The 27,518-nt window shown below is 43.0% G+C and overlaps 1 protein-coding gene across 1 annotated transcript in view; it reads left to right on the top strand.

The window, feature by feature from the left end:
* Positions 1-27,518, top strand: part of NYAP2 (neuronal tyrosine-phosphorylated phosphoinositide-3-kinase adaptor 2) — a gene marked incomplete at both ends in the record, with an annotated part of 176,112 nt that overhangs the window by 45,847 nt on the left and 102,747 nt on the right. Inside the window, one exon of the mRNA XM_081143223.1 lies at positions 23,294-23,592. Coding sequence (XP_080999349.1) covers positions 23,294-23,592 — 299 coding nt within the window. The remainder of the gene's footprint in view (positions 1-23,293; positions 23,593-27,518) is intronic.

Genomic DNA, 27,518 nt, shown 5'->3' with positions numbered 1-27,518 from the left:
GAAAGATGTAGGTGAACAAGGGGAGTTTAAGGGATATTTCTCAAATAAAAAGGCACTTGAGCTACCCCTTAAAGAAATGTGTATTTCCAGTAGGATGGGTGCACATAATTCAGGTGGACTTGCAGGGAAAAGGAAATAGTTCAAAGGTATATTGAGGTACAAGCCCAGGGCAGGTTGTGGCCCTGGCCAGTGTGGCTCAGTTGGTTGAGTACCCTTCCAGGCACAGAGAGATCTTCGATTTGATCCTTGGTCAGGGCATAGGTCTGGATTGCAGCCTCAATCCCCTTCCCTTCCTCTCTCTCTAAAATCAATAAAAACACGTTTTTTTAAAAAGAATGGAGATTTTGTAGAAGAGCAAGTAGTTTGTATGACTGATGCATAGGATGTGTTGTGAGGCTATGCATGGCAACGATGGCGGAAAAATATCAAGGAGCTTCCTGATTGCAAACTGTAAAGAATGGCAAAAGAGACCCACTGAAGACACTGAAACTGGAGAATTACACATATAGGATGTGTTTAAGATGACTTAAAACTTGTTTGGTTAGATTAGAACAATGAAAAGACAATATGGCTTCCTTACTTCTATAATTTAATGATTTTTTAAAATTAACAAGAAGTTTAAAAAAAGAGTTGCTGTAATTTAGCTCAGTAACATGGTCCAGGGATTAAGTTTCATCATTAACTATTTTAAATTTAGAACAAGCAGCCCTCCTGCTCATTTACAGCTTCTTTGATGTAAGGACTTATAATTCAACAAAAGACTTCCAAACAGAAATTTATCTTTTTCTTTCCAGTTTTTCTTAAGTTGACATCTCTTTGAAATTTAAGTTAAGATAAGAATCATTCTAAATTTATGTACCATGAAATCAAAGGGAGAAACAAGGGGAAATTAGATGCTGTCTTTCGAGCTCTAATTTTTCTTTCTTTTAGAATGCACTTTCTTAAAAAACTTGTCAATTGAAAATAATGCCTTATGTAATTAATCTCTATAGAAGCAATCAGGTTATCTTTTTACCTCTTGTTACTTTGTTTTTTATCAATGGTCAAACTCTCTTCACTAAATTGGCTAATTATAATTATTACTTCTTTCCCCTAATTTATTGTCAATTCATCTAATGACCACTACTCATTAACAAATGCTTTAGAATGAAAATACGATCCTCAGTCTAGTGAAATTAATACATTTTGTTGTGCTTATGTTTTTGTTCTAAAATCCAATACTAATTTTCGAACGTGAAATATTGTGATGTCCTAAAGACAAATTGAATTGTTTAAGAATAAAAACATGGAAAACAAAGTTTGGAGCCAGTTTCTAACTTAGTTACTTTCAGCTTCATCTGACTGGTTTAAATTAATAGCGTTTACTTGAGAGCCACCTCCCTTAAGCAATAGTATAAAGCAATATTTCTCAAAATTTAAAAAATCACTAAATATTATACATAGGATATCCAGCACAGAAAATAACACGTGTGATGTGGTGTAGGAAGCAAGGATCCACTCTCTTAAGCATTAATTTACTACTTCCTCAATAAATATTTTTGATTCCTGGTGTGGCCGAACATTGTGCTAAGTGCGAGACATAAGGAGACCAACCCAGAGCCCCGCAGCTTGTAATTTAGTTGTCAGAGAGAGACATCCAAATAATAACACCCAATCCACACTCACACATACAGTGACAGCTGTTGTACCTGAAAAAAGCAATGATACATAGAATTATGAGGCAGTGTAATGAGAACAAAATTAAAGAAAGCAACATTACACACAAATCTCTCACCCTTACATGCAAAATATAATGATAATTCCTAGTCCGTTATATTCTATCCCTCGAAAAGGCAATTCTGGAAGTGACCTATTATAAAGCCTCTTAAGTGTCGCTGCCTACAGTTTGACAGGAGGAGATCTGTTCTTGTTTCTTCTTTATAGAAACATCTTTCTTTCTGCTTCTGCATGCGGATGTTTGGGGCGGTCCTGTTGGGCTGCCCTGAAGCAGTGTGTGAGTCACAGGCCCGCCGCCCAGCTCCGCGGGCAGGTGCCCATCCCGCCCCTTGCTGGCTCTTCCACAGCGTCCTCCCCCTCCTGGCCTTTGCTGTCACGATGTATCACATCAACTATGAGACTATTTAATCTCTTTTTTTCCTGCTTCACGATGCCTGCAAGAGTTTACTGGAATATTAAAAGAAAATGCATCCCCTGGTGATGGGATAAATTAGTCATTTCCAGGAAAAGAAGCTGTGGAGTTTCCTGGATGCTTCCAGAATGCACTCGTACGGCCCTTCCTCATTTCCTCTCTTTTTTAAAAAAAATAGTAACTTTATTGAGATAGAATTTACGTACTAAACGTGTTATCTATATTAAGTGTACAATGTGATGATTTAGGCAATTTACAGAGTCCTGCAACCATGAGCAAAACTAAACATATATATTTTTTAGAATACTTTTAATACTTGGAAAATAGCCCCTCTCCCTGTTTGCTGTCCGTCTATTCTTGCCTTTTCTGTTTCGAGTCACTGGATTCCGATGCTCTGTGGTCTTGCCTCTGACGTGCCGCGGACTGATTTTCAGATCCGTTGCTGCTGGAGCCCGCACCAGCAGTGCGTGTGGGGCTTATTGCTGAGAAGCGCCCCACTGTGTGCACCTCACCGCAGAACACCGCACCTTCCAAACTGTCACTTACGCTCTGGCTGCTCCATTCACCGCCCCGGGCCTGTTCCTCCTGTGGCCACCTCCGTCCTCCCCTTCTAGGGTCATCAGTTCTTTAAAACTCAAGTTCCCTCCCCCAGGTCTCTGAGCTGGAGTCCCCGAGGTGGCTCCTTCCCCAGCCAGCTCCACCCGGGAGCAAATGACACAGGTAAACAAATGTGTGGTGTTGCTGCCGATGGAAAGAACAGGACGGCAAGAGAAACACGAAACCGTGTGGAGGGGACGGAGGGAGCCCGCCGACCCGTTAGTTCAGGGATCCCCTGGACTGGGCAGGACGTCTTCTGAGGGCTGGTAAATAGCTCATCTTTTTATTGGAAAGAGACTGGCTTGTGTTTTCCTAACAAATGCGTTGCTCTGGTGCACCTGTGCGAATTTTCCGCATTGCTAATTCATAAGCAGGTGATGCCTAATGGGAAAATCTGTCATTTATTTTGAATTGTTTAAAAATTTAAGTGCAGCCACCATTATCCAAAAATCCCTGCCCTGGTGTAAGTGGAGACTTTAAAAAGAAAGTATTGGTTTTATGCTCAGTTACAGAGCTGTTGATGAAACTGGTAAGCACAGGGGGAAAGCACTGGTCAAAATACTTCCTTTATAATTATTTCTAATTTTGAAAAGAGCCACTCATAGAAAGAGCATGAAGTGTACATAAATGCAGACACAGACACATATACATACACACACTATTTAAAATAAGAAGAGTAATGGTATACCTAAGAAGGAAATTGCCTTTAGATAAATATTTAACTTAGTGCCCAAGATATTTGTGTTTGCATTGACCCGGCAGCTTTTTTGGAAAGGCTACTGGAGACGGAAGCAGGGTGAGATGTCTCTCAGATGAACTTACTCTCTTTAGTCTCTCGCTTTGTATTTTCCAGAGGACTGTTTGAAAGCAGCAGGGCATTGTGCCAGTTTATGGGGTATTTGTTTGGCCAGGAAAAGTACACAGAGTTACTTTCGGACACAGATCCCTGTAATTGAATCCCATACCCCACACTCAGGGCAACATTGGGAAGAAGAAGGGTATTTTGCAAATTGCTGAAATGAGGAAAGGATGGGCATAAGTGGAGAGCCACAAGTCATCACCTGGCAAGGTTTCCGAGGCCTCTAGCTCCGGGTTTGCCGGGAGCGGCACCCTTGCCATTTCAGTCTGGGTGCCTCTCTGCTGAAGCAGCTGCCCTGCAGGTAGGATGTTCGTAGCCCCTCTGGTCTCTACTCTCCAGATGCCAGGAGCTGTCCCTGCCTGAGTAGTGACAGGCAACGATGTCTACCGACGTTGTTAAATGTCCCCTGGGGAGCAAAACTGCCCCCACTTTCATTGAGAACTAGTGCCCTAGGCCAACTTTGAGCAAAGTGCACAGTACCCTGGTTAGAATAGCCATTATCTCCTGAACCTTCCTTCTCCTGCCTGTTATTTCAGGACCAATGTCAAAAGAGGAGATTCATAATCTTGAAAAACTTTGTTGCTGTGCATGGGAAATAAATCAGGAGTGCGAGGCAGACAGTACAGACAAGAAGGCGTTCACGGTTCCTAGGCTCCCAGCAATAGCTGACTTTGAAAGACTAGCCAAGGGTGGGAACTATAGAAGTCGATGAGCTGAAAAGAAAACTGCCAGCTATTAGCGTTTCTGTAGGAGGTAAATGTTCCAAGCTTTGATGCTACGGAGAATTCTCTGAAGGCCTGTGCAAACAGCACCACGCACAAGCCCCAGGAGCAGGCAGGCACAGGCGCGGAGCCTTGCCTACTGCTGAGCTGGGCTTATGGATTTAGCTAGACGCGATCTCTGCTTCCAAATGCCACTGATTTCCTCCATGGAGACATTTGCTTCTCATAAATAATCTTTGAAATACCCTCTGGGTTTATTTCGGGGCACTGCTCATGTAAATTCATTGTCCTCAGTATAAACAGTCCTGGCTGTTCTAAAATACAGAAGACAAAACCCACCAGGGCCCCACCGTGGAGGTGAGGTGGCTGGAGACCTTGCTGTTCTTGCCCTCACCGCCCTCTTCACAGTTCAGTCTCTCTGGGCCCTTCTCTTCGGGAAAATTACCTGACTGTAGCCATTAAAGCCCTCTTCCACACACATCTGAGATGCAGCTCTTTCCCAGAAAGCCAGCCATACATTTAAGAATCTTAGATAGGGAGAGCCTTACCAGCTAAAGGAACGTTAGCCACCAGTGTGGGAGACAGATAGCACCAGGGTCAGAGATATACGACCAGCACTTCTGAAATCACACGTGGACAAGCGTTATTGCCCACTGGTAATTAAGGCCAGCCTCTCGCTCCTGTCTCCTCTGGTTCTATCTTCTTGGAAGTTCTCTGGGGGCTGAGTGCCTTTGTCTGGCTCACCTTCCTCTAGCTTGGTATGTTCTCTGCCATAATAAGCTTTGGCCTGGCTCTGGCCACAAATGTGTCTGGGGCAAGAAGTGATGGGAGGGGACAATACACAAACATGGGCTCCCTCAGTGGCGCTGGCCTCTGGGCCCATGATAGTCTCCACAGCTCACCTGAACCTCTGCTTTACTCCAGAGCCTCTTTTCTGGTTTCTCTAGCTAACTTTCAACTTGACAGGATACAGATTCTAAGTTAGCTTCGCTAGACCAGCTTAACCCACACTACGAGGCAACCTGCAGTATTTCTGGTGGTGCTATTTATTCCTGGGCATTGACAGGTATGCTAGCAATCAGTTGCTGTTATTTTCCATCCCCCTCCCATGCACACAATCCCCCGACTCCAGCTTCCGTTACACCCACGGGAACAGTTGCACAAGCAGCATTTTCCACAAAGCCCCCTCCGTGATTTTCTGTGTCCTGTGGCACACCTGCTGGGAGTCCTGGTGTCCTGACACTCCCAGGGTACCAGGAATAAGAGGAGAGGTAAGGTCCCATTTGAAACAGAAAGGAAATTTGGACTCAGCATTCACAGAGCTCTCTTTGTTCTCTTAAGAAGCTCCTTCTGACCCACATCGATTGACCATCATAGGGTGTCAATCAAAATTTATGCGCTTCCATTTCACGATCTTGCTGCTGCTTAGGAAAAGTAACGACCAGGGAGAAATCTTAATTGTTCCCCGGAGAGAACAAATGTGCCCAGCAGCATATGCCTAATGAAGCCATAAGTGCCAAGGAAAAGATGATAATCTTTGGCCTTTAAAAACAGAATAAACGGATTTTGTTTATTTAATGCAAGAGAAAAAGTGGGCTGCTCTTTTTGTAAGCCAATCATGTGAAATTAATGGGATTTTTATTTCAGCTCTTTGATGACACTTTTATTTTCCAAACTTTCTGAGGCCATCGCCCCTTTGTTGCTCTCCTAAGGGACACTCTTTCAGAGCAGATTTTACCTGGTGTCCATGAGGGGCCTACACAGCCCAGGGAGACTGTTGTCATGAAATGAATTTCATTCTAATGGTGGCTGAGTGTGAGTCTATCAGTAGTATTGAAACAAAGACTTCCCTTAAAGAACAAGCCCACTGAAAACCACCCAGTAAATAGGGAAATGGGCCGCCCAGGTAAGGAAATGAATGCTTTCCAGCATAGCTTTGCTAAGAATCCAGGGGAAGTGCAGTCCCGACTTCATCTGTAAAACCATTCAATGGCTGGTGACGTCTACTCTCAAATGAAATGAAAGCTTTCACTCACTCGGCTGCATACCCACTGCAAAGTCCACATCACAGTTATGTTTTTACTATTGTTTTCATCATAGATTAGAAGTTCTCCTTTTTCTTTCAAACATGAGCTGTTTCATTTGCCAGAAGCTGGTAATTAATTATAAAATAAGACAGTACCTTCCTGTTTCCCTTCTTTATTAAAAATATAATAAATAAGGTATTGCCTTCTTTAGAGATAAAACAAGTACTAGTGTTTGCCAAATCCTCAGCTTTCATGGGGGTCATGCAGCCAAGATCTGGGTGTATAATGAAGCAGGGTTTTCTTGTGTCCAAAGCATTGGGGTTGAACTCACACCCAGTACAAGGTTTTTCAGCCCTGGCTGACTCTTATGAGACCCTGGGGAGCTTTTCAAATACCAGTGCCTGGGACCTTGACCCACATCAAATAATAGATCTCTCTGGAGATGGATCCAACGTGTGGCCAGGGTTGAAAATCACCAACTACAAGTCCATTCCCCAAAGAATGCTCATAGCTCTGTGAGATTCCTGGTGAAAGAGTTTGGGCAATGTTGCAAACTGTGAACGCTTCTTGGATAGTCATAGAGCATGTCTGCATATTCTTCATCCTTGTGACCTGAAGTTAAGAAACCTGCTGAACTGTCTTTAATGTGGCTGTTTTAAATAACTTGACTATGAGACTTTCTAAGTTCACATTCCACCCATTAGAGCAGCTTCTATTTGTCAGAGCACTTTGGGAAACACTGAGCTAAATACTCTAGGGACTTTGAGCAGCTCCTGGCTCTGAGGTTCAATTTCCATTGTATTCTGTTCTGTTCTATACCATTCAACACGCACTGCAATGCTGTCCCTAAGGTATTCCTTTGATTACTTACAACATAAAGACTCACAGCAACACATGAGACTCATAATCATTACCCTTTGAAGAGAAATGTTCAAGCCATTCCCATGAACAATGCTTTGGAGGAGTGATCTCGGAGGCTTGTTGCTAAATGAAGGGGAGACTAGTTTTGAGGAGGAATGGAAGGCTTCCTGAGCTTCTTTGTGAATTAAATTTTATAAGTAGTACCTACTGTTCTCCGGTGAAGTCTCTGGGGTGACAGAGGAACTGGGTCAAAGGGACTGAGGAAGGCATATTGCTTCTGAGGATTAGGCAATCCAAGACCAGGATTAGCAATCCAGAGGCTAAAAGTGGAGTTTATTCAGAGCTGACTCTAAGGGGACTGTATATGTCCTGATAAAACAGAGATAACTAAATATGTAAATTAAAATTTCAATATAACTTTGTCTTTTCTCAAATGTGGACTTGCCAAACTTTGTCCTAAAGTGTGCTATTAGCCAAGACAATCTAGAATATGTCTGGGCACTTGGGTACTGAGTTGCACAACTAGTTCCTGTGGAGTTGTGTTGCATTTTAGATTTGCCCACCTGGAGACTGACACTCGGGCTTGCCTTATGAATGACTCTTTTGGTTTGTTATCACCCACACTTCTTGAGGGTGCTCATGTTCTACGTAATGCGCTAGCTTCTGGGGACAGACTGAGGGTCAAGATGGACAAGTGCCAGAGCCTCCTGAATGCGGTCTAGTCCGTCCAGTATCCCTCGCTGATGCTCAAAAAGCTCTCACACAGGACTTTAAAAAGGCAAAAAAAAGTTAAAATAAAAACGCCACACTATAGAGGGAGGACCACATGTAGTTTATGACCTGTAGCATACTTGTATAAGCAATAGCACATTCTATAAAATACAACGTAAGAACCAAATTCCAATCAAGTTGCTCTCTAGAGTCGGTGACTTCCTTAGCCAGGGTGTGGTTAAAAGAAATGTCTCATTGATGGTTAAACCATGTCTGCTTCTTTAGGCACCTCAGGCCTCCCATCCTTTACTGCACACAAATCATGTTTTGTGTTGAACCCTCTCATCCCATCCATCTGTTGAAATGTTTTCTTTCTTTCATATGGACTTCGAATCAGAGCATTTAAATGTCTGTGAGCTTGCAATCGCTCAGCAACTTCTTGAAATTCAGACTTGACTATAGAATCTTCATCACATGTACTTCTATAGTTTTTATTACAATTTCTTGTCTTTGGAAAGAACTTAGTAAGTTTTCCCTTCCTCAGTATGTGTGCTGCAAAGCTGTCTACTATAGATGACTCCTCTCCAATGGGTTGGGCTGGGAGGAGGGCCTTTACTCGGTAGTTAGTGATGTTTCAAGTGATGGGACATGTTTACAGCCCTGGCTTGGGTAGGAGACATTTCCAGATTGGGTATGATCTCCGAAAAGCTCATCTTCTCTGTAAAAGTCATTGATTCGATGACACTTCCTTTAAAGCAATAAAAGATTTTCCAGGCTGTGAAAGCTCATGATTTACCCATTTACTTTATTTACTTTTGTTATGCATTGGCTGCACATCCTCAGGTAGTAAAATGTTGGAAACCTGTATTCTATCTGGTTGTGGAACAGGAGATGGTGAGCAGAAATAATATAGGAGGTGGTGGTATGGACCAACGGATGTGGGCTGAGTCTCAGGTCTGTGTGGAACAGGTCAAGAGCAGAGATGCGTCCCTGAGTAGCACAGGCCAGGAGAAGGCTCATGTGCCCCCCTCACATGTTGGCGACTCCATGGCCCATAGGACTGGTGCCTGTTGGGGAGGAGTAAAGTCCTTATGTATCCACAGGTCGCAGTTGCCATCCCTTTGCCTGTTGATTGATAGAAGCATCTGTGTCAGGGACATCAGAAGCAACACTTTAACCAAGCCATCTTGTCAACTATTATGTTTATATTCTAGGACTCTATACTTAGAATTTTTTTCTTAAAGAAAACCAACACCCTGCGTTCCATGAGTCACAAGATTATGCACAGGCTCTGGGGATAGGCAGGCCTGGTTCAAAAACAACTTAGCCTCAAGCTGTGAGACCTTGGACATGTTACTTAGGGTCCTTATATCCATCTTTCCATCTGCAAAACAGAGACAATAATCGTCCCAAATTCACAAGGCTGTTGCAAGGTGATTCAGGTATAGGTTGGTGCCTTAAACATAGGTGATGAAGGCATATCCTTATGTTATTGCTCTTTGCTTTGTTGTTTTTCGCAGATATTGAATTTTTTACAAATGGAAGGTTTGTGGCCTTGTCTGTCACTGCCATTTTCCCACAGCATTTGATCACTTTGTGTCTCTGTGTTACATTTTGGTAATCCTCCCAATATTTCAAACTTTTTTTGTTGCTATTATATTTGTTATTGTGATCTGTGATCCGTTAATAGCCATCGACATGAGGCAAGACCTTCAGGAGCAAAAAATTATGACTCTCTGAAAGCTCAGATGATGTTTAGCACTTTTTTTTAGTATTTTTAAATTAAGGTATGTACATTTTTTGACAGAATGTGATTGTACGCTTAAAAGACTACAGTACAGTGTAAACATAACTTTTATATATACTAGGAAGCCCAAAATTGGTTTGACTCGCTTTATTACAATATTTGCTTTATATTGGTGATCTGGAACCGAACCAGCAATATCCCCAAGCTATGCATAATTTTATTATCAGTCATTATTATTATGAGTAATTTAATCCATGCATTGTGCCAACTCATTAAAGAAAGTATCCGGAGTCATCAATCCTCAGTTCAGACGTCAGCCGTGTAGCACAGTACAAAGAGGCAGATTGTTCTGGAAATGAAACATTTGGAATTGACTCTCAGTCCATTTACCAATGAGGGTGTGTTTCGTCATTCTTAAAATGGGTTTAATCAGACCAAACTGCATATTCACACGGACACTGTGACAAACATATTACTTGAGGAATAAATGTAGTTTATATGGATGTAAAAGACTGATAATTTAGATGTTACTTCCATGATGTATCCTGACAATTTGTTGGTGAAGTAAGGTCTGCTGAAAAAGAACATTTTTATAGCAACTTTTATATTTTTTAAAAAGTGTGTTTAAAATGAATTCCCCAAACATATACAGGTAAAGAGTGATGTCACCGTGCCAGGCCTCAGGATGGTGCAGGGCCACGCCCTGGGAGCTGCAGCCTGAAATCTGCTTATAACCATGTTTATCTAACAAGTTCATTGTGGCCAACATAAAAATACTGGGAGATTTTTACACATACGTGTGGATTTTTATACTTTCCCCAAAACAACTGGTAGAGTTGTTTTCCTGACAACAGATTTACAGGGAAATTGTTCTCACTATCTCCATGGTTACCACACAAATCCCAGTCGCCGGGCTCTCATCCGGATCAGTGCAGTAGCCTTCTAACTGATCCCTGCGCTTATGTTCTCACCTCCCGAATCCCATTATTAACTGGAACTTAGCTCACACCATGTTATTCTTTTGTTCAAAACACCATTACGTTTAGCAATCACCTTTATAAGGAAAAAAGGAAAATCCTCGATTTGTGGCATTTGCTGATTCCCCTTTGTAAATATTTCCACTGTGGCCAGTTTCACACTCCCAATGTGAAGTCACACTGGAGGTGGAAAGACACGTGTACACGAGGCTCTGCCAAGCCAGGGTGCCCCGGTTCCAGCATATAACTAGAAAACTCTCCAATGACTTCTCAGGCCACTCAAAGCCAAGTCCTTGCAAGGACCGGGAATCAAGTCCACGTTTTCAGTCACCTCTTTAGTATCATTTTCACTCTACTCTCTTCTTGCTAGTTTCATGCTTTTATTACTCAGTTACTTAATTCATAAAATGGGGATGTGTTTGTAGCAACATATCATATGAAACGTATGACAGCATTCAGCATTCTTAAGAAGAAAAATATTGTATTAATCCAAGTGTTGGGAACGCTGGCAGTTCCCCAATGGGAGGGAATGTGGCACAGAGATCGCTGAATTTCATTGAGCTAGACAAGTTACTCAGTGACTGTTCTCCCCACAAAACTGGATGTGAGCCAAAGTTTCTGTCACCTGATTTACTGTGAAGAGCATCTAGATCCATGCAAGGAAATGGGAAGTATTTGCTTGAAGTTGAGGATGACTTTAAAAGGCAAGGATGAATCAGTTGCCATGATGCATTTAGTCACATCAAACCCTGTCCATTGTGTGGGTTCAGTCACTAATGCCTGACTCCAAGGTGACCAGTTCGGCTGGATCCATCCTCTTGTTCCCATTAGCCACTCTTTTCTGCTCCATAGCCTGCCTGTGACTTTTGAAGGAAGACACAAGATATCAAGATATGAAATTCCATTCCTTCCAGGAAACTGGGCCCTACAGAGGGTAAAAGAGGGTTGAAAGAAATGATTTGCCCATAAGTGTTCCACATGTACTTGTCAAGGTATGGTTTGTTCTTTTGTGCTTTTTTAATTTTCTGAACTTGGTGGTGGTGTCTAGGGGCACGTTATTTGCTATTCCTGTCCGTGATGCTTTAGGGATTTAGGTGGAGTGGATCTCTGCTTGTATAGCTTGTGTATACGATGCAATTGTGTATACAATTGCATTTTTACCCCCATCCTTAAGGGAGGGTCTTGTCTGCCTGGGTTTCACAAAAATGTTTAATGTAAGACAAGAGATAACGATGGGGCTTGTTTATGTCTGAGTTTCTTATACTATTATTAGTAAAAGCTAGTAATGCCAACCAAACATAAAGCACTAACTTTATTGAAACTCTTTAAATTTGGCCAAAAAATTCAAAATACTTTATTTGCTTATCACGCAGAATTATATTAGTAGTGCTCATGTAACTTCTTCATTGCATAAAATTTACACATGCGCTTATTTTTATATTTTATAAAGAAATATTAATAGGTCAGTTTTTCTGTTAGAACAGTCTTCTAAATGTCCAGGACGATCTCAGGGTCTGTGGTAGTTAAAAACACACATAAGAAAGAGCATTCCCTCCCCACTGCAAAAACTTTTACTTTATTTGGGAACAAAAAATTAAAATTATGAAATGAATTGTAAATCCATCTATCTGTTCTATTTGCACTCCCGTGGGTTTAGGAAGTAGAAGTGTGTAGGGAAATCAACCAAGAGTGAGAGTTGGAGGATGAGTTGATGCTGGATTTGAAAGTCCAGGTACAATCTGAAGAAATGGAAAGAACACTTTCTACAGAAGAATGAATTATTCATTCATCCCCTCATCTGAAGAAGGTTCTCTCTCTTTCTCTTTTCCACATCTCTCTCCTTTCTTCATTGTATCAGCCTTAACAGCTGTCTGCACTCCTCGACTCTAAGTTTTGGGAAGATAGCACCCTATCCCACACAGATAGGTCTTTAATAATTACAGATTTCTACGAGTAAAACTGGAGTAAGGAGCAATCTGGGAATTCTTACCATAGAGTGGGTGAATTTCTCTGGTTGGTTTATTTAGGACTTACTTTCAAATTCACTTTCTGTGGAAAAAAAATTACAGATTTAATTAGCTAATTGAATGTGTATTAATCAGTATCTGTGTTTTTGATAGAGGTCATCAGCAAGGAATGGATATTGGTGAATTTAATAGCAGAAAATGTAATTGAATATGTATGGTGTTATCACATTATAAAATATGTTCAGATCAAATGCTGTTGTGGGCATTTCAACAAGTGGATCTTCAGTAAACTCATCTAGTAATATTATGGCAAAAAGACCAGAGAAGGCTGCAGACCAAATCTGGTTTGTTGCTTGAGGTCATCTAGGCATGTGAGGGTGACAGCCTCTCCTTCTATTACCCTGAATTTCCTAATCATGACCTTGCATCTGACAGTCATGCTGATCATATGAACACTGCATACAAGGACGAGGGTGTGGATGGCATCTGAAGGGATTGATAACAGAGGCTGATCATAAAACTTAAGCTGCACACTGAAAAACAAGATTTACAGCAATTGAGGAGGGACTCAGAGAAGATTGCAAGACCAACTGACAGGATGTTCCAAAAAAGTATCAGAGGAGACTTAGAGTGAAGCAAACAGAGGTCGTGAGCTGGAATGACAAATGTCAGTAGTCAGTGATTGAGATGCTTAAGATTGAGGTTATGGAGGGGGTAAAGTTATTGCAAATCAAAAGGTCCAGGTTCTGACCGTGAGAGCAGTGGCTGAGATAAGAAGAGAAAAGATCTCTTTGAGGAGATATCAAGAAAAGGAGTGGCCAGGGAATGTGTGTATATTTAACACTCTGTCTTGTGCAGCATTCCTAAATTAACCTAAAACTTACAATTTTCCACCCTTCATTTTTTAAAACTACATGAGTTGCAACAAAAATCTCTTTTGGTGACTCCAATCTGCATTCAAATCCTGTATTTTCCAAGGCTTGCAAACTCTTTAACAGAAAATTGAAACAAATGCCCACAAATGACAGTTATAAATGGGGGGGGGGGGTCTTTTGCCAGAGAACAACTAAGTGAATTGTCCTCCCTAAATTGAACAATTCTTCAGTAAATCAGAAACTCCCTTTTCAGCGAGGCAGCCTGAAGTCACATTTCCCTGGTCCCCTTACACGTGCATGAGAACAGTTTATTCTAATAGGATAGATCTTAGATTGAAATGCACTCTCCATTAAACTGGAAGCCCTTGAGGGGTGTGTGTCTTTCACTATTGCCCTGCACAGGCTCACCGAGCTGCCACAGGCAACAAAAACCACATGATAAATATTACAACGAGGCCAACAAAGATACTGCGTTCATTATTATAGGGAAAATTGTTTGTTTTATTTTAATATGCACTATGGGCATTAAAACAGTTGCTAATACGTTGTGATAATAGCTTCTAATTTGTTATGAATAAAGATGTCTAGGAGAGGGTGAGGTTTGATCAAAGGCAAGTTTTAACACTGGACTTTGAAGCCCCTAAGGGCTGTGCCATGAAGCCATAAAGCAGATAATCCAAGTGCATGCATTGACATAGAGCATTAGATTCAATTATTTCGTCTGACGGAAACCAATCAGGGAAAGTGAGCTGTTCCAGGAAAGTCATTCTAGAAAAATAGGGAGCCAGGCTTCTGGCCTCTGCGTAGGCAGTCAATGGCATCTATAATTCGATCTATCATGTTATTACATTTGGGTGCATTAAGCTGATGTGCAACCTGTTGTGCATAAAGACGGCACACTGGCCACTCCATTTAGAGTAACTAATGCGGCTATGAATGAGTATTTGGCTCTTAAGTAGTATCTCTAGCGATTCACATTTACATGTCATTCTGATTATATGGAGGAGGGATGGAAAGCTGGTTTTTAGAACTGTGGATATGTTTTTGTTTTTTGTTAAATACACTTAAAAAATTCCAGCGAGTGAAGTTCTCAGCTTTACCAGTCTGCCAAGGTAGTGTGTTCAATAAAAACAATTACAAAATTATGTTGTTGTTGTTAAACAGAAAAAGCAGTTCATGAATGTAACCTTGTTCTACACTCTCATTTTAACCCACAACAGTCCCAGGGGATCACTGGGTTACATATTACCACTCTATTTGATAAATAAATGAATCTATTTGGGAGTGAATTCTCCAGTGGTCATGCAATGATTTAGGAGCAGAGCTAGAAACAGAATCTTCTGAGCAGGGTGGAAAAAAGGTGTGGGTGCAGAGTGTGTGTATGTGTGAGATTGATAGTGTCTTTTTAAATAGTGAATTAAAGATAAATGAGTGATGTCACAAATGAATTAGGAAGAAGGGAGATTAAAAGGGAAGAAGGGAGGGAGGGGCGTGAAAGGAAGAAGAGAGAAAGAATGGGAGGGATGGGGCAGGAGCTCACGGTGTTTGAGGGAAGGTGTTTCTAAGGGAAGAGGTGCCTGAAATGCTTTGCAATGCTTTTGATCTCTGGTAAGAATAAGCTGATAGGCAATAAAGCTGAAGGATGAATTCATGTCAAAAACCCTGAGGAAGGAGATTGAGCCAGAAACCTGAGAAGTGTTACAGAGGTAACTTGTAAAAAATGCAAAACGAGAGGGGAGGGAAAAGACAAAGGGCCCTCTCCTTGGAGGGCAACAATCTTCTCCCTGAAAAAGACCTTAAGTTGCTATGCTGAAGAACTCGGATTTACCAAAACTGAGGTGTCCTGAAGCTCTGAAATACTCATTATGAGTTTGTATCATTTGTAAGTATAGTATTATCTTAACTTTTAAGTAGGATAACCTTAAGTTGCATTCAGATAAGTTTAAGATATTATTTAGAAACATTGATGTTTGGTTTGATATGGAAGGTGAAGCAGCAGTGTATTTTAATTCGTGCACAGCTCATCCTTTACAATGATTCTAGAAACATCTAGAATTGTCTGATCTTTCTTAAGTGTTTTTTTTTCCATTCACCCTCCTAACTCTTTAAACTGTAATATATTTCTGGGACCTGACCAAGAAAGGAGATCAAGTCACAGAGGACACTTGTAGAATGCCCTAAAGGAGGTTCTTTCATATGGTGACGCATAGAGCCCTTCAACAGCCCAGAGGAGTGGCGCTGGGTGTAGCCTTGAGAAAGCATTGCTGATAATGGAAGTCTTCCTCAAAGAAATCACATCTGAATTAGGTTTAAAACCTGATTGACCTAAAAGAATATTTTAGTTCAGGCAGCGATAGCAGCCTGTTGGCTGAGGTCATGATTTAACCTGTCTGTCACCTCAAGACTCATCACTACACTTGGCATATGGTGAGCTTTGAACTTTATTTTAGAATCAACAATCTCGAACAAAGTTAAGGTGGGAGCATGTTATATTAAAGGAATCTTAAGGTCAAGGAAGAAACATGCTGCAGATAAGACCTGGGATAGGGCTTAAGCCTTGAAAAACGTGCGTGTCACATACAAATTTGGGTTGTTAGTCTGAAGAACTGGGAAAGCTATCAAAGGGTTTTAATTTAGAGAGTGACATGAGCAAATCTGCATTTACAGGGATAAATCTGGCAGCACTGTGGGGAAAGGTCACATTAATTTAGCCAAGAAATGATAAGCACCTAAACCACAGCAGACCCGGGGAGATGGAGAGGATGGGATTAAGCCGATCCCTGCATTCAAATGACTAACTTATAACAAGACTGAGAGTTTAGAGTGCATGAGTGTTCACAGAATCGTCCTTTCTCCGTCATAAATTAAGAAAATGGCAACGAAGTGCGGTGATGGCCACGGGCAGCGGGCAGGGGCTGGCTGGAGGCAGGCAAAGTCGGGGAAAAGGGGGACATCTGTAATAGTGTCAGCAATAAGAATGAAGAAAAAAGAAAATGGCAACTAAAGGAAAGGGGAAATGCATCACGATATTAAATATCACAATCGTTCCTCTGCTGCTTAAAAAACCTGGGAGCTATTTCTGAACTATTTCCAATCAGATGTTTCTTCGTTTATTAGATCAATAAATACCTATTGGGTGCCCTCTTTGAGCCAAGCATCCTTCCAGCCTTTGGAAACCCAAGACAAACAAGGGGCCATCAAGTTGTGCCCAAATACCTCTAATTTCTCAGGTTCTCTAGATCTTAACGGTCAGCACACAGTCTCTTCTCCCTCCTCTCCCTTATCTGATTAAGTCTTACTCATGTTCTGCAGCAGCTGGAAAAGCCACTTCCTCCGGGGACTTCCCAGCCCTTGAGCCTGGGTAGGGCCCCACTGCACCTGCCCAGCACTTCCCCTGCGAGAGCATCTAACCACATGCTGCTGAAGACACGCTGGCTCAATGGCCTTCGATCCCCTGAGGACACGGACCACTCTGCTTTGATCACTAACTGACAAAGGCTAGACACTTAGATGTTTGTTAATAGTGAGCAAATGAATTAAATGACTCAACCCAGAGAGCTGTTTCTTCCGCCAGAAAAATTATACCTTTAGAAAGGCAAACCAATTATACTTTGAATTGGCATTGTTAGCCCCTTCTGTTGAGCAGGTTCAAGGCCATTATGTGTTAATGTTTTGTGCTTATAGTTTCTGCTTCTAGGTCGAAAAAAAGGAGCCACATATGTTTAGCCCAACTCATTTCTAAAACCTTGGCATGTTCTCAAAACATATTCAAAGCTTATGGCAGTTTTAAAGACGCAGATAGAATATATTTTCCAGAACCTCCCCTTCTTTGGTTGAATTTTTGGAAAAGATCTCCCACGATGTGAACTTCTGTAAACTATATTCTAAGTTGAACCTGAAAATCATGATTTGATTTTAATTTTTCATATACTCTCACTTCTTCAAGCCAGGACACTCCAAGGGGTAGAGTCGTCTTATTTATGTATAGAAATAAGAAATGTTTTAATTTTAGATTCCAAAGTACCATAGATAATAACATATGTTAATCTTAAAAGCACTTGTCATGTTTCAAGTAAAAATAAGTTGCTTAAAAATGTTCCACAGAATTTGTTCTGAGCTTAATAAGTGTTATATTTCAGTCCTGCCTCTTTAGAACCTCAGAATCGAATAAAAGGACTTTGATAAAAGGCTAAAAATATCTCTCAAGTCCCCATTCCGACCTCCCCATTTTATTGTTATGACTAAGCATCAAATTAATGGGCAGCAATATCGCTCTCAAACTCTGGATGATAGGTACTTTGTGATAAATAATGGTGTATTTGTTTTTCAACCATAACTCCCCAGCCATGATTACCCTGAGCCCTAATGTTCATAAAATTCTTGAATTATCATGGGGTTTTGACAGAAATAACCATGAAATTCATCCAATAGATTTGCTTAACTCTAGATGATACCCAACTAATAATTACGGCAGAAAAAACTAGTTATTTTTGTACCTCTTCCCTCACTTTCCAGCAAGATCTCCGCCCCCCCAATTTGGATTTGGAAGTATATTTCCTGATCATTACTGCCAAAGCCTCTTACAGAAATAAGCAAAATGCATTTATATTGTTGGAGTGTTTTCCTTTATCATGCTGTAGAGTGGAAACTTAATAAAATGCCTATTTTATAGCTGGGAACAGAAAGATGGAAATTGATACAGAGCTCCCTGGCAAACTAGAAAGGTAGGGAAGGTAAATTAATATTTGTCTAGCTTTTAGTTTTACCAGTCACTTTGCTAGGTGCTTTTGAAATTCTTTATCTTATTTTCTTATAACAACCCTGGGAAGTATGTCCCTCATTATAAAAGTAATTGAGGTTCAGAAATGATCTGCCTTTTACCTAAAATTAGATAGCTAGTCAATGGGGTTGATTATATATCTTAGACTCTTTTTGAGATACCCAAGTTTGGGCAGAATTGAAATATCCTAGCAAGGAGAAATAACATATTTGATGCTTAAGAGTATCCATCTGAAGTGTAACATGTGCAGCTAATAGAATCTGGGTTCCCTGTCCTGAGACAGTTTTTTTTTTTTTTAATTTTTATTCTGTTATTTTTTCTTTACTTTTTCAATAATCATTTACCACAGCAGTTAATAAAAAGGTGTATAAAAATTCCACCTTTAACACTTGACTTTGAGATGCCAGAAACATCAATAAGCAGGCCGTCACAGGAAATTCATGTCTGAAAAAAGTCTAGGAGTGTTAAGATACTAGGAGCACAAAAGTAGGAAATAGATATCACTGAGGATATGAAGTGGGAAAATGAACACTTGAGCTTAAGGCAAAAAAAACATCCACAGTCATGGCTTTGAATGAGCAATTGGGACTCAGGGAAGCTATTAAGGGTAATGGTGAGTGAACAATTCAGAAGAAAATACGAGCACAGTTTAATTTTACTGGAGCCAAGTCTCCACATCAAAGTATACTGAATAATTAAAATTATATGTATGGGACAAGCATACAAAGCAGTTAATTATTTTAATTTATAGTGATAGATAGAAAAATATTTTCAAGCAATGATTGGTATGATGCATTCATTTCTTGCTCTGGATCATCCCTAGTCCTTACCTGGCCTCAACTGCATTTTCTAACAAAATATTTATTTAGTAACTACTGCATTGAATTTGTTTCTTCAGGACTTTTTCCAATGCAAGTGTCAGAAAACCCAACTATATTTGGCTTTGACAAAATGGAATTTAGGAGTTGACATAACTGAAGGATTGACCTAGCTGCAGGCATTGCTAGATCCAGGTCTTCTACAATGCAACAGACCTGGTCTCACTACTATCCCTTCATGGTGGCGAGAGGGATGAGGTGGGTCTGGGCTTCCACACCACGCACGGTGTTCACTGTGGTTGGACTGACTTGAGGCATTTGCCAGTCCCTACAATAGTCATGGTGGCCACGGGGACCTAGTGGTTGATTGGCTGGGTCTGAGTAACAAGCTGGACTCGGAAGAAGACTGGTTATTGCACAGGAATTTCCATTACCAGGAGCAGAGAGAATGAATTTTTGGAACGCACAAATGACTATAATGTCCAGGAAATTCTGTAACTGAGCCCTCCATCTGGCTATCTCCAAAGTGGACTTCCTTCCTTCTTTCATTTCTCCTTCATAAAACAAATATGTTGGAGCATGTGTAATGTGCTAGCGACTGTTGCGGTGAGAAAGAAGACAGGATACCTGCGCTCATGAAGATCAAGGTGAGCGGAGGTGAACAGCCACTTGTACTCATTAAGGCCCCATGGGGATGGAGGGAGTGTAAACGTGATGAATTGGATGACAAGTTTCATCTGCCAAAAATCGTGGCAGATATAATCAATTATGACTCCTAAAAGTCTGACTTTGGGTTGAGGCATATTGCCTGTCAAAATAGGAAAAGGTATAACACATTAATCTCTTGGCTTTTACTGCATACAATTTTTCAAGAGAATGGATTGCTTCAGCTGGAAGTGACACCTGGGAGAGGCCGATGGTGAAGAAAAGGGACATGCTCTAGAGCCGCAGCCCCGCTGGTGGGTGCGCTACAGGGGACTCACTGGGCAGAACGGGGTGCCTGCCATTTGCCCTCGGATAGCCAAGGAGGAGGCAAGAGGGAGGCAACGTCGAATATAAACTTTTCGAGTCATAATTTTAATGAATGAAGTCTAACTATTGATTTCCTTTCCTTCATCTATGGTAAAACGCCTAACATGAAGGATTTGAACAGTTAGCAAACGACAGCTGTCAACTCGCCCAGAGGCAGATTTAAGGACCTCCTTTAGGGCTGCGGCCTCCAGGTTCCTTTCCCATGCGCCCCTTTACTTCACGGGTAAACGTGCCCGTCCCCTGAAGCCAGATCCACGTCTTTTCTTGAAAAGTCAACAGGAAACCTTCCAAGCGGCTCAGAAGTTTGCAGTTAGGAACGGACTATACACGTCAGGGTCGCAGATGGGTTTTTCAACTCAGCTTCACAGGATTGTTCCAGAAAAAACAAAATATTCGAACCAGCAACTCCTCCCGTAGGTAAACCTTCAGTTTGTTTCCCAACTCCCTCGCGGGGCTTGCGGGCGCCTCACCCACGGAACGGGATTCTGTTTCCCTCCAGTGGTTCCCAAGGACGACTCTGCTGGGAAACATTGGCGTGTTTGCTTCACAATCACACACAGAAGCTACAGCCCTGTCACCTTTAGAGATGACATCTCACCTCGGTAGCTCACCCTTCTCCAGGGTGGCTGTTTCATCACTAGAGGGAAACAGTTCTCAGGAAGACACACGACGTTGGTGCTGATGGATTTTCAAGACGACAGCAAGACAGAGAACCAGCCTTGCTGCGCAGCGGTGTCCAAGCAGCTTTGAAGTCCTTGTTTTGTCGCTTTCCTTGACAGTCCCGATCCACAGGTACTCTTAAAATTCAAACAAGTACTGCAGAAAGTTAAGAGCATGAGGAATGCATTGGCCCGGATGGTCTCGGTACTTGGAGTGAAACGCAGGATTTTGTCTGGACCCTGTGTGCGGTGTTTCGAGGTTACACTTTATGTATACCCCCCTTCAGAGACGTGGCCCTACAACGCAAGTGCCGATTCCGTAAACACGGTTCGGGAGGATAGGACTTAAAAGCGGGAATTTTAAAGCTAAAATTGTTGACCGCATGTTATATGTCAGGCTCTGCGCTAAGTGCTTCATATATAGGATCTCAGGCAACCTTAAGAGCAATTCCGTGAGGCCAGTCCTACTATTCAGCAGACAAGGAAATGGTAATGGTCTTAGGGGTCAGGAGCTAATGTTGTACAGCTGTTCAGTGAGGGAACTGGGGATGGAGCCCCAACTCAATGACTCCAGAACACAACTGTCTGGTCTGTCCATTAGCCAATAAGTTGTTTGGGTGAGAAGTTTACAAATGCCAATTACTTCTGGGAAAACAACCTCCCTCAATTTAACCAATACATTGTCTTGTGTGTTTTATAATAGAAAATGAACCAACACAACCAGATCTTGCAACACTGCCTACATTGTGTGAGAAAAGGCATACTTGTTTAAATTCAAATTCAGGATTATGAAACTTATTTTTATTTTTATAACATGCAATGTGTCAGGCTTAATCTATCTCAAGTGTTAGAGCCTTATTGCAAAAATACTCTGCTTTCTCCAGCCCCCGTAACTTTCACTTTGAGCCAAGTGTTCCTACAGTGGAGTTGGTTCCTCCCTTCCCAACCACCATTTAAATGCTCCGTCTGAAGCCGGGGAATGTCCCATTTTCACACGCATTTCTTATTTCTGGGGTCTCTGGCTTGTCTTTAGGCTTTCTCTTTTCTCTTCTTTGGTTTCTGAACGTCACAGGCTGTTTGATTGCTCCCAAGGATGCTGGTTCATGCCCTCTAGAGAGCAGATGGGGGTTACAGGGCGAGAGATTTACTGAGGAGGATGTCGGGGGTGGGGAGGAAGCAGGGACAAGGACAAGCCTCAGGCCAAGGTGCAGGCCTGACAGCTGTGAAAGGAGGCGATGGAGAAATGCCTGGACAGGAAGGGCCTCAGGTGGACTGTGGTGTGGCCGTGGGAAAGTCTCAGCCTGCCCAGTGGGGGAAGTCGGACACAAAGGTTGCCCATAAAGGACGCCCACCCTGGGCAGAACTAGCCAGGCCCAGGGACAGGGCCTTGACTGAAACGCTGCAGGGGATTTGAAGATTCTGGTGCGGGCGGCCGGTGGCTAAGTCCTGTCCTTGGAGAAGTTTCGCTTCTGATGGAAGTCTCGGCAACCTATCTCAAACCGAGAGAGAGTCGTGTTTTTACATTTCTGCTCAAACTTTTCTATGTCAAACTTAAGAACCTTACATTTGGAAACCCTGCGTACTCTTGAATATTTATTAGGTGTTTAGAACTGCCCCGGGATCAGGCGGTTTTAACTACATCTCTTCATTAGATGCTGCTATTTTCATTCTGTGAGGCTCGCTTATTGCTCAGCTAAAGCTCTAGTGTCCCCGAAGGTTTCTGAGGAACTGAGAGGTTGCCAATCCCTTCACTGGTTTAAAGCGTCTCCTCCCCCGCTGTCTCCCTTCCTCTCTCTCCCCGCCCTGTACCTGGCGACGGAGCCCCCCCGCTTTGTGTGCCGGCCTTGTCTTTCCCCTGCATCAGCCAGGTAAGGGTCCAGGTGATCCTGACGAGGTGGCGGAGTCAGGAGCTGTCCCCTCGCCCGCAGCCTGCGGCTCCCCCACGGGGAATGCCCGGTCACGTTTTAAGCCACCGACACCGTTTAGCTTGGAGTCAAGAAACGCGATCCCAGCCGGGTTGTGCCCTGCGCCCCCCCCTTTTCTTTGGAGCGTGACCCTGAGACTACCTGGGACCCGGGAGACCAGGACACGTGTTGGGTTTCTGATGAAACCAGGCGGCGTGCGCTTCGCGGTCGCGCGTGGCGGGTGTGGAAGGCGCGGCGCCGAGGGCAGCGTGCGCGCCCCGGGCCTGGCGCGCGCCCCGGGCACCTGTGGGCAGCGTGCGCGCCCCTGGCACCTGTGGGCAGCGTGCGCCCCGGGCCTGGCGCGCGCCCCGGGCACCTGTGGGCAGCGTGCGCCCCGGGTCTGGCGCGCGCCCCGGGCACCTGTGGGCAGCGTGCGCCCCGGGTCTGGCGCGCGCCCCGGGCACCTGTGGGCAGCGTGCGCGCCCCGGGCCTGGCGCGCGCCCCGGGCACCTGTGGGCAGCGTGCGCGCCCCGGGCCTGGCGCGCGCCCCGGGCACCTGTGGGCAGCGTGCGCGCCCCCGCGCCCGGCTCAGTTTCCCCCCACGGACCGCCGTCTGCTTTCTCTTACAGCATAGGCGGCGACGGGCGAGGCCGCGACGGCAGCTACGCGGGCAGACATTTCCGCATGGGGTTCATGACGATGCCGGCTCCCCAGGACCGCCTCCCCCACCCCTGCTCCGGCGGCTTCTCCGTGAGGTCCCAGTCCCTGCACTCGGTGGGGGGCGCGGACGACGACCGCAGCTGCGGCTCCCGGAGACAGCCGCCCCCCAAGCCCAAGCGGGACCCCAGCACCAAGCTGAGCACGTCGTCGGAGACGGTCAACGGCGCGGCCACCGGCACGAGCGCGAAGGGCCCCGAGCGCGCCGAAGGTAACCCGCCCCGCCCCCGGCCGCGCCCCGCACCTGCCCGCACCTGCCCGCCCCGCCCCCGGCCGCGCCCCGCACCTGCCCGCACCTGCCCGCACCTGCCCGCACCTGCCCGCCCCTGCCGGCCAGGAGGAGCCCGGGCAGGGGAGGGCGCTTACGGAGGTGCTGCCCAAGGGCAAACAGAAAACGGGATTTGGTTTCCCGGGGAGGGAGGGTTTGGGTGTTTTCTTACCCCCTTAAAGCTTCCAGTTTTCAGGAAATTATTTCGCCTAGAAATATACCTGAAATTTATATCGCCTTGTTTTTATAAGTATTATTTATGTAACGAAAGAAGTATTATGTGCTTCTTAGGGGATTCTTATAAGGCAGGAAGATGTAAAGAAGAAAAAACTTGTGGTCATTTTTAAAAATAATTAGTTTTTTACATTCTGGTGTACTTCCTTCCAGCGAGTGGTTATGTACACACACGAGTGCGTGCGTGCGTGTGTGTTTTCCCTCACCTATGAGATCTGATACACCTCGGCCTCCTAGCTGGCCCATGAGGATAAATTAGGTCAGCTTTAACTCAGATCCAGTCCCCAGGGGGGAGAGTAGTCAGTCTGGAGTGTGCTTTGACGGAAGCCCATTTAACCGATAAAAAACAACAGAAGTTTCAGTGCATACTGAAAAAATACAAATAAATGCCTGGAGATGAAGCTAATCCAACCACTCTACATGGAAAATCTCCACTTAACGCTCAGTGTTTCCTGTTGCTCATATATGCAAAACTGCATCACGAATATGTGTATGCGTGAGTACAAATGTGAATAACATGTATGTGCATGCATGTCTACAAAACTGAAATCATCGTGCGTAGAGTTGTGTGCTTTGCATTTCCACTTCCTCTCTTGTGACTATTTTCCAGGTCATCTGGGGTGTTAAGCAACAGCATTTTTAAGGAGAGACGTGTATAGCATAGCGCTTTACCTAAGCATTACCTAAGCATTACCCCCTTGATGAGCACTTAGGTCGGATCCAGTTTGGTTTACTATGTTGAACAGCACAGCGGAGGTTGTGTGCATGCCTGTGCGTCTGTTTACGTAAATATTGTTTTCTGCTGCCTTAGAGTATTTGATTTTTCCCCCTCATGATTCAAGGTCATCACTATGTCCTTCAACGTGCAACACATTGTTGCTTTTAGAAACAATTTAGGTGTTTGGTTTACTTGTTTATACACTAAAGGGCCCTGGAATGTTTTAAATGTTGTTCTCAGGTTTTCTCTGATACTGAGCATGGTGCTTTCATTTCTCTTTGTTTTCTGTGACCTTGTTTCCAGAGGTTACCTCTTTCTTGCTTTTGTTGCCAGAAAACTATATAATCAGTTTATATTAGACTGTTTGCAAAAGAAAACAGAACTATATAATCAGTTTATATTAGACTGTTTGCAAAAGAAAACTCTTCTTTCTTAGAAGAGTGGCCTGGATGAATAGGGCCTGAACCTGGCCTAGAGGACTCTAGAATCAAGGCTATAAAAAAGTCAGCCAAAGGGGAGGGGAGAAAAACAGACAAGGACAGCAGCCAGTAAGGAGCCTGTTACCAAGCCACGCGTGTGTGTGTGTGTGTGTGTGTGTGTGTGTGTGTATATGTGTGTGTGTGTATGTAATGCTTCTAGAAACATGCCTGGAAGCAGTGCCAAATGCACACTTCAGAATAGATCCCTCTGGCAGGGGGACCTAGGGTATTCACAGTGACCTTGAGCTGAGGGTCAGGACGGTTCTCCCCTAGAAGAAACTTTTGAGTGTCAGTTCAATTGTCTTAAAAATAGAACTGATCGCCTTCATTTGGGGCTCTCTGGGTAGCTAATTTCTGAGCTAGAGGAGCTCTTAGTTCTTCCAGATCCCTTCAGCATCTAAAGATCTCGGGTTCCAAATAGCTAATTATCACATGGGACAGAGGCTGCATTGCTATTTCTTCTGAGGATATAATTACAGCAGCAGCAAAGACTGGGGAACCGACTTGATGGGAATGAGGTGTACCGAACACTAGGCCCCACTTTGACACCGCTCCTCAACAGGAACCCTAAAGGTGTGCTGAGGAGCCTTCAGCTGTCGTGTGTCTTTGAGGATGGTCAGTGGACCAGATGCACTGTGCACATTTCACCTTCTCCTCAGAGCACTTAGTAAAAAGTCCATTGCAAACGCGGGTACATTCAATCTCTTCTTTCAAGTTATATAACAATAGGGATCAGGGCTCGGTTCAGAGATGGGAAAGAGCCTGACATCCAAATGAACACATTCATATGTGTGTCCTCAGAGCCAACATTATATAAATATGTAGATTGTTCTTTTATGAATTCGTAGTTCTTTATAGTTGTGAGATAACTGAAGTTCATTACAGAGTGTGCGTTTTCTTTACAATTTTTCTGGCTATCAAAATTATTAGGAAGATGAAAAGCGAACTTTTATGAACCTTAGCCTGACTTTTCTTTTTTACATTAAATGTCAGCAAAATCAAAATATTGATTCAGTGGCATTAGAATGATTTCCATGGTAACCAGCTTCTATTTCAGTAAGGGATTATGGCTCCCCTGTGGATAAAAGTTAAAAAGAAATGGACTTGTAACAAAACAGCTTTTCTGAGTAGGAAAACAAAGTTTTAATGATGAACACAAACAAAATAAAAATCGCATGCCAAGAAAGGTATAATTTAGTTTTTAAAAAGTGTAATCTTGCCACATTAAAAATATACATTTACTATTCTAGTGTAGGAACTTCTATAATAATACTTTTAAAACTTATATGTCATACAGTAAAAATGATAAACTGGCCATGATTTCCCTTTTCTATTGCCTCTATGTGGTACCTGCTTAATTTGAGGAAATAGTAGATGAAGTAAAGGAAGTTAACTAGGATGGACGAAAGTCCATCAAGCCCTGTCTCATGTATGATCCAGAAAAAGCAGGAACCATGAAACCTCACATCCACCATTCCCATTGCTCAGGCAAAGAGGTGTCCTGTTCCTCAACAGCATCATAGTTAGTGACTCTGTGGTGTGGACAAAAGGCACTGCACTTAGAATCGACACTCAGACATTGACTTTGGGCAAGTGACCCAGTGAGACAGTGTCTTTACCTTTAAAAGTTTATAAATAACTGAACATCGATTGTGCCCTGCCTTCCTCATAGCCCTACGACAACCCCTTGGGCTAAGGCCTACGAAGGTGCATGATTGAAAGAAACTGCTATACAGATATGTTAGTACTGCTTTAAATGTGGAATTGCCACCTAGGGTAACAGGTATAATAGGGCTGAATACTGTGACATTTTGGTTTGGTGAAGCACATATATTAAAAACCAAGAGGAGAGGTAAAGAAAGGTCATTGGCACACACACTCTACGTGTTAGAGGCTTCAACATTTTATACAATGACTCACATATGCAAGGAAGTATTTTCCAAGTGTAATAATCTTTCATAGTACATGACATTAATATAATATTTAGTATAATGGGGAAAGCAAATTTTTATTAAACTTCAAGTACCTCTACACTTTGGAATCCTTAAATAATATTTTTTTAGTTAAGCTTTTCTTTACAGGCATATGATATTAATTGGAAGAACACTGAATATTTTAACTTTCATTTGTTATGAACCCTTCAAGGCATTTCCAGCCCTTAATTTATGATGTTATTTCATGATTGTCTCTTTGCAAGCAATGAGGAAATATTTTTCACTTGGAATAATGTACCTGATAGTTTCTGATTTTTACCTTCTAAAGATGTTTAGCTGAGTCATATGTGTGAACCACACATGACTCAGCTGAACCACAAATTGGAACCCCTGCAGGGATATTTGGAATCGTGATTGTCTTTAGAAATGTGCAATGTGTGGTTGAGCCAGAACCAAGAGAGGAAGGCTAAGTTCATCACAGGGTCTCTGTCTTAAACGCAAAAA

This window comes from Miniopterus schreibersii, assembly GCF_964146895.1.
Source record: "Miniopterus schreibersii genome assembly, chromosome: 7".
Taxonomy (NCBI): domain Eukaryota; kingdom Metazoa; phylum Chordata; class Mammalia; order Chiroptera; family Miniopteridae; genus Miniopterus; species Miniopterus schreibersii.
This window is presented reverse-complemented; position numbering and strand designations above follow the sequence as displayed.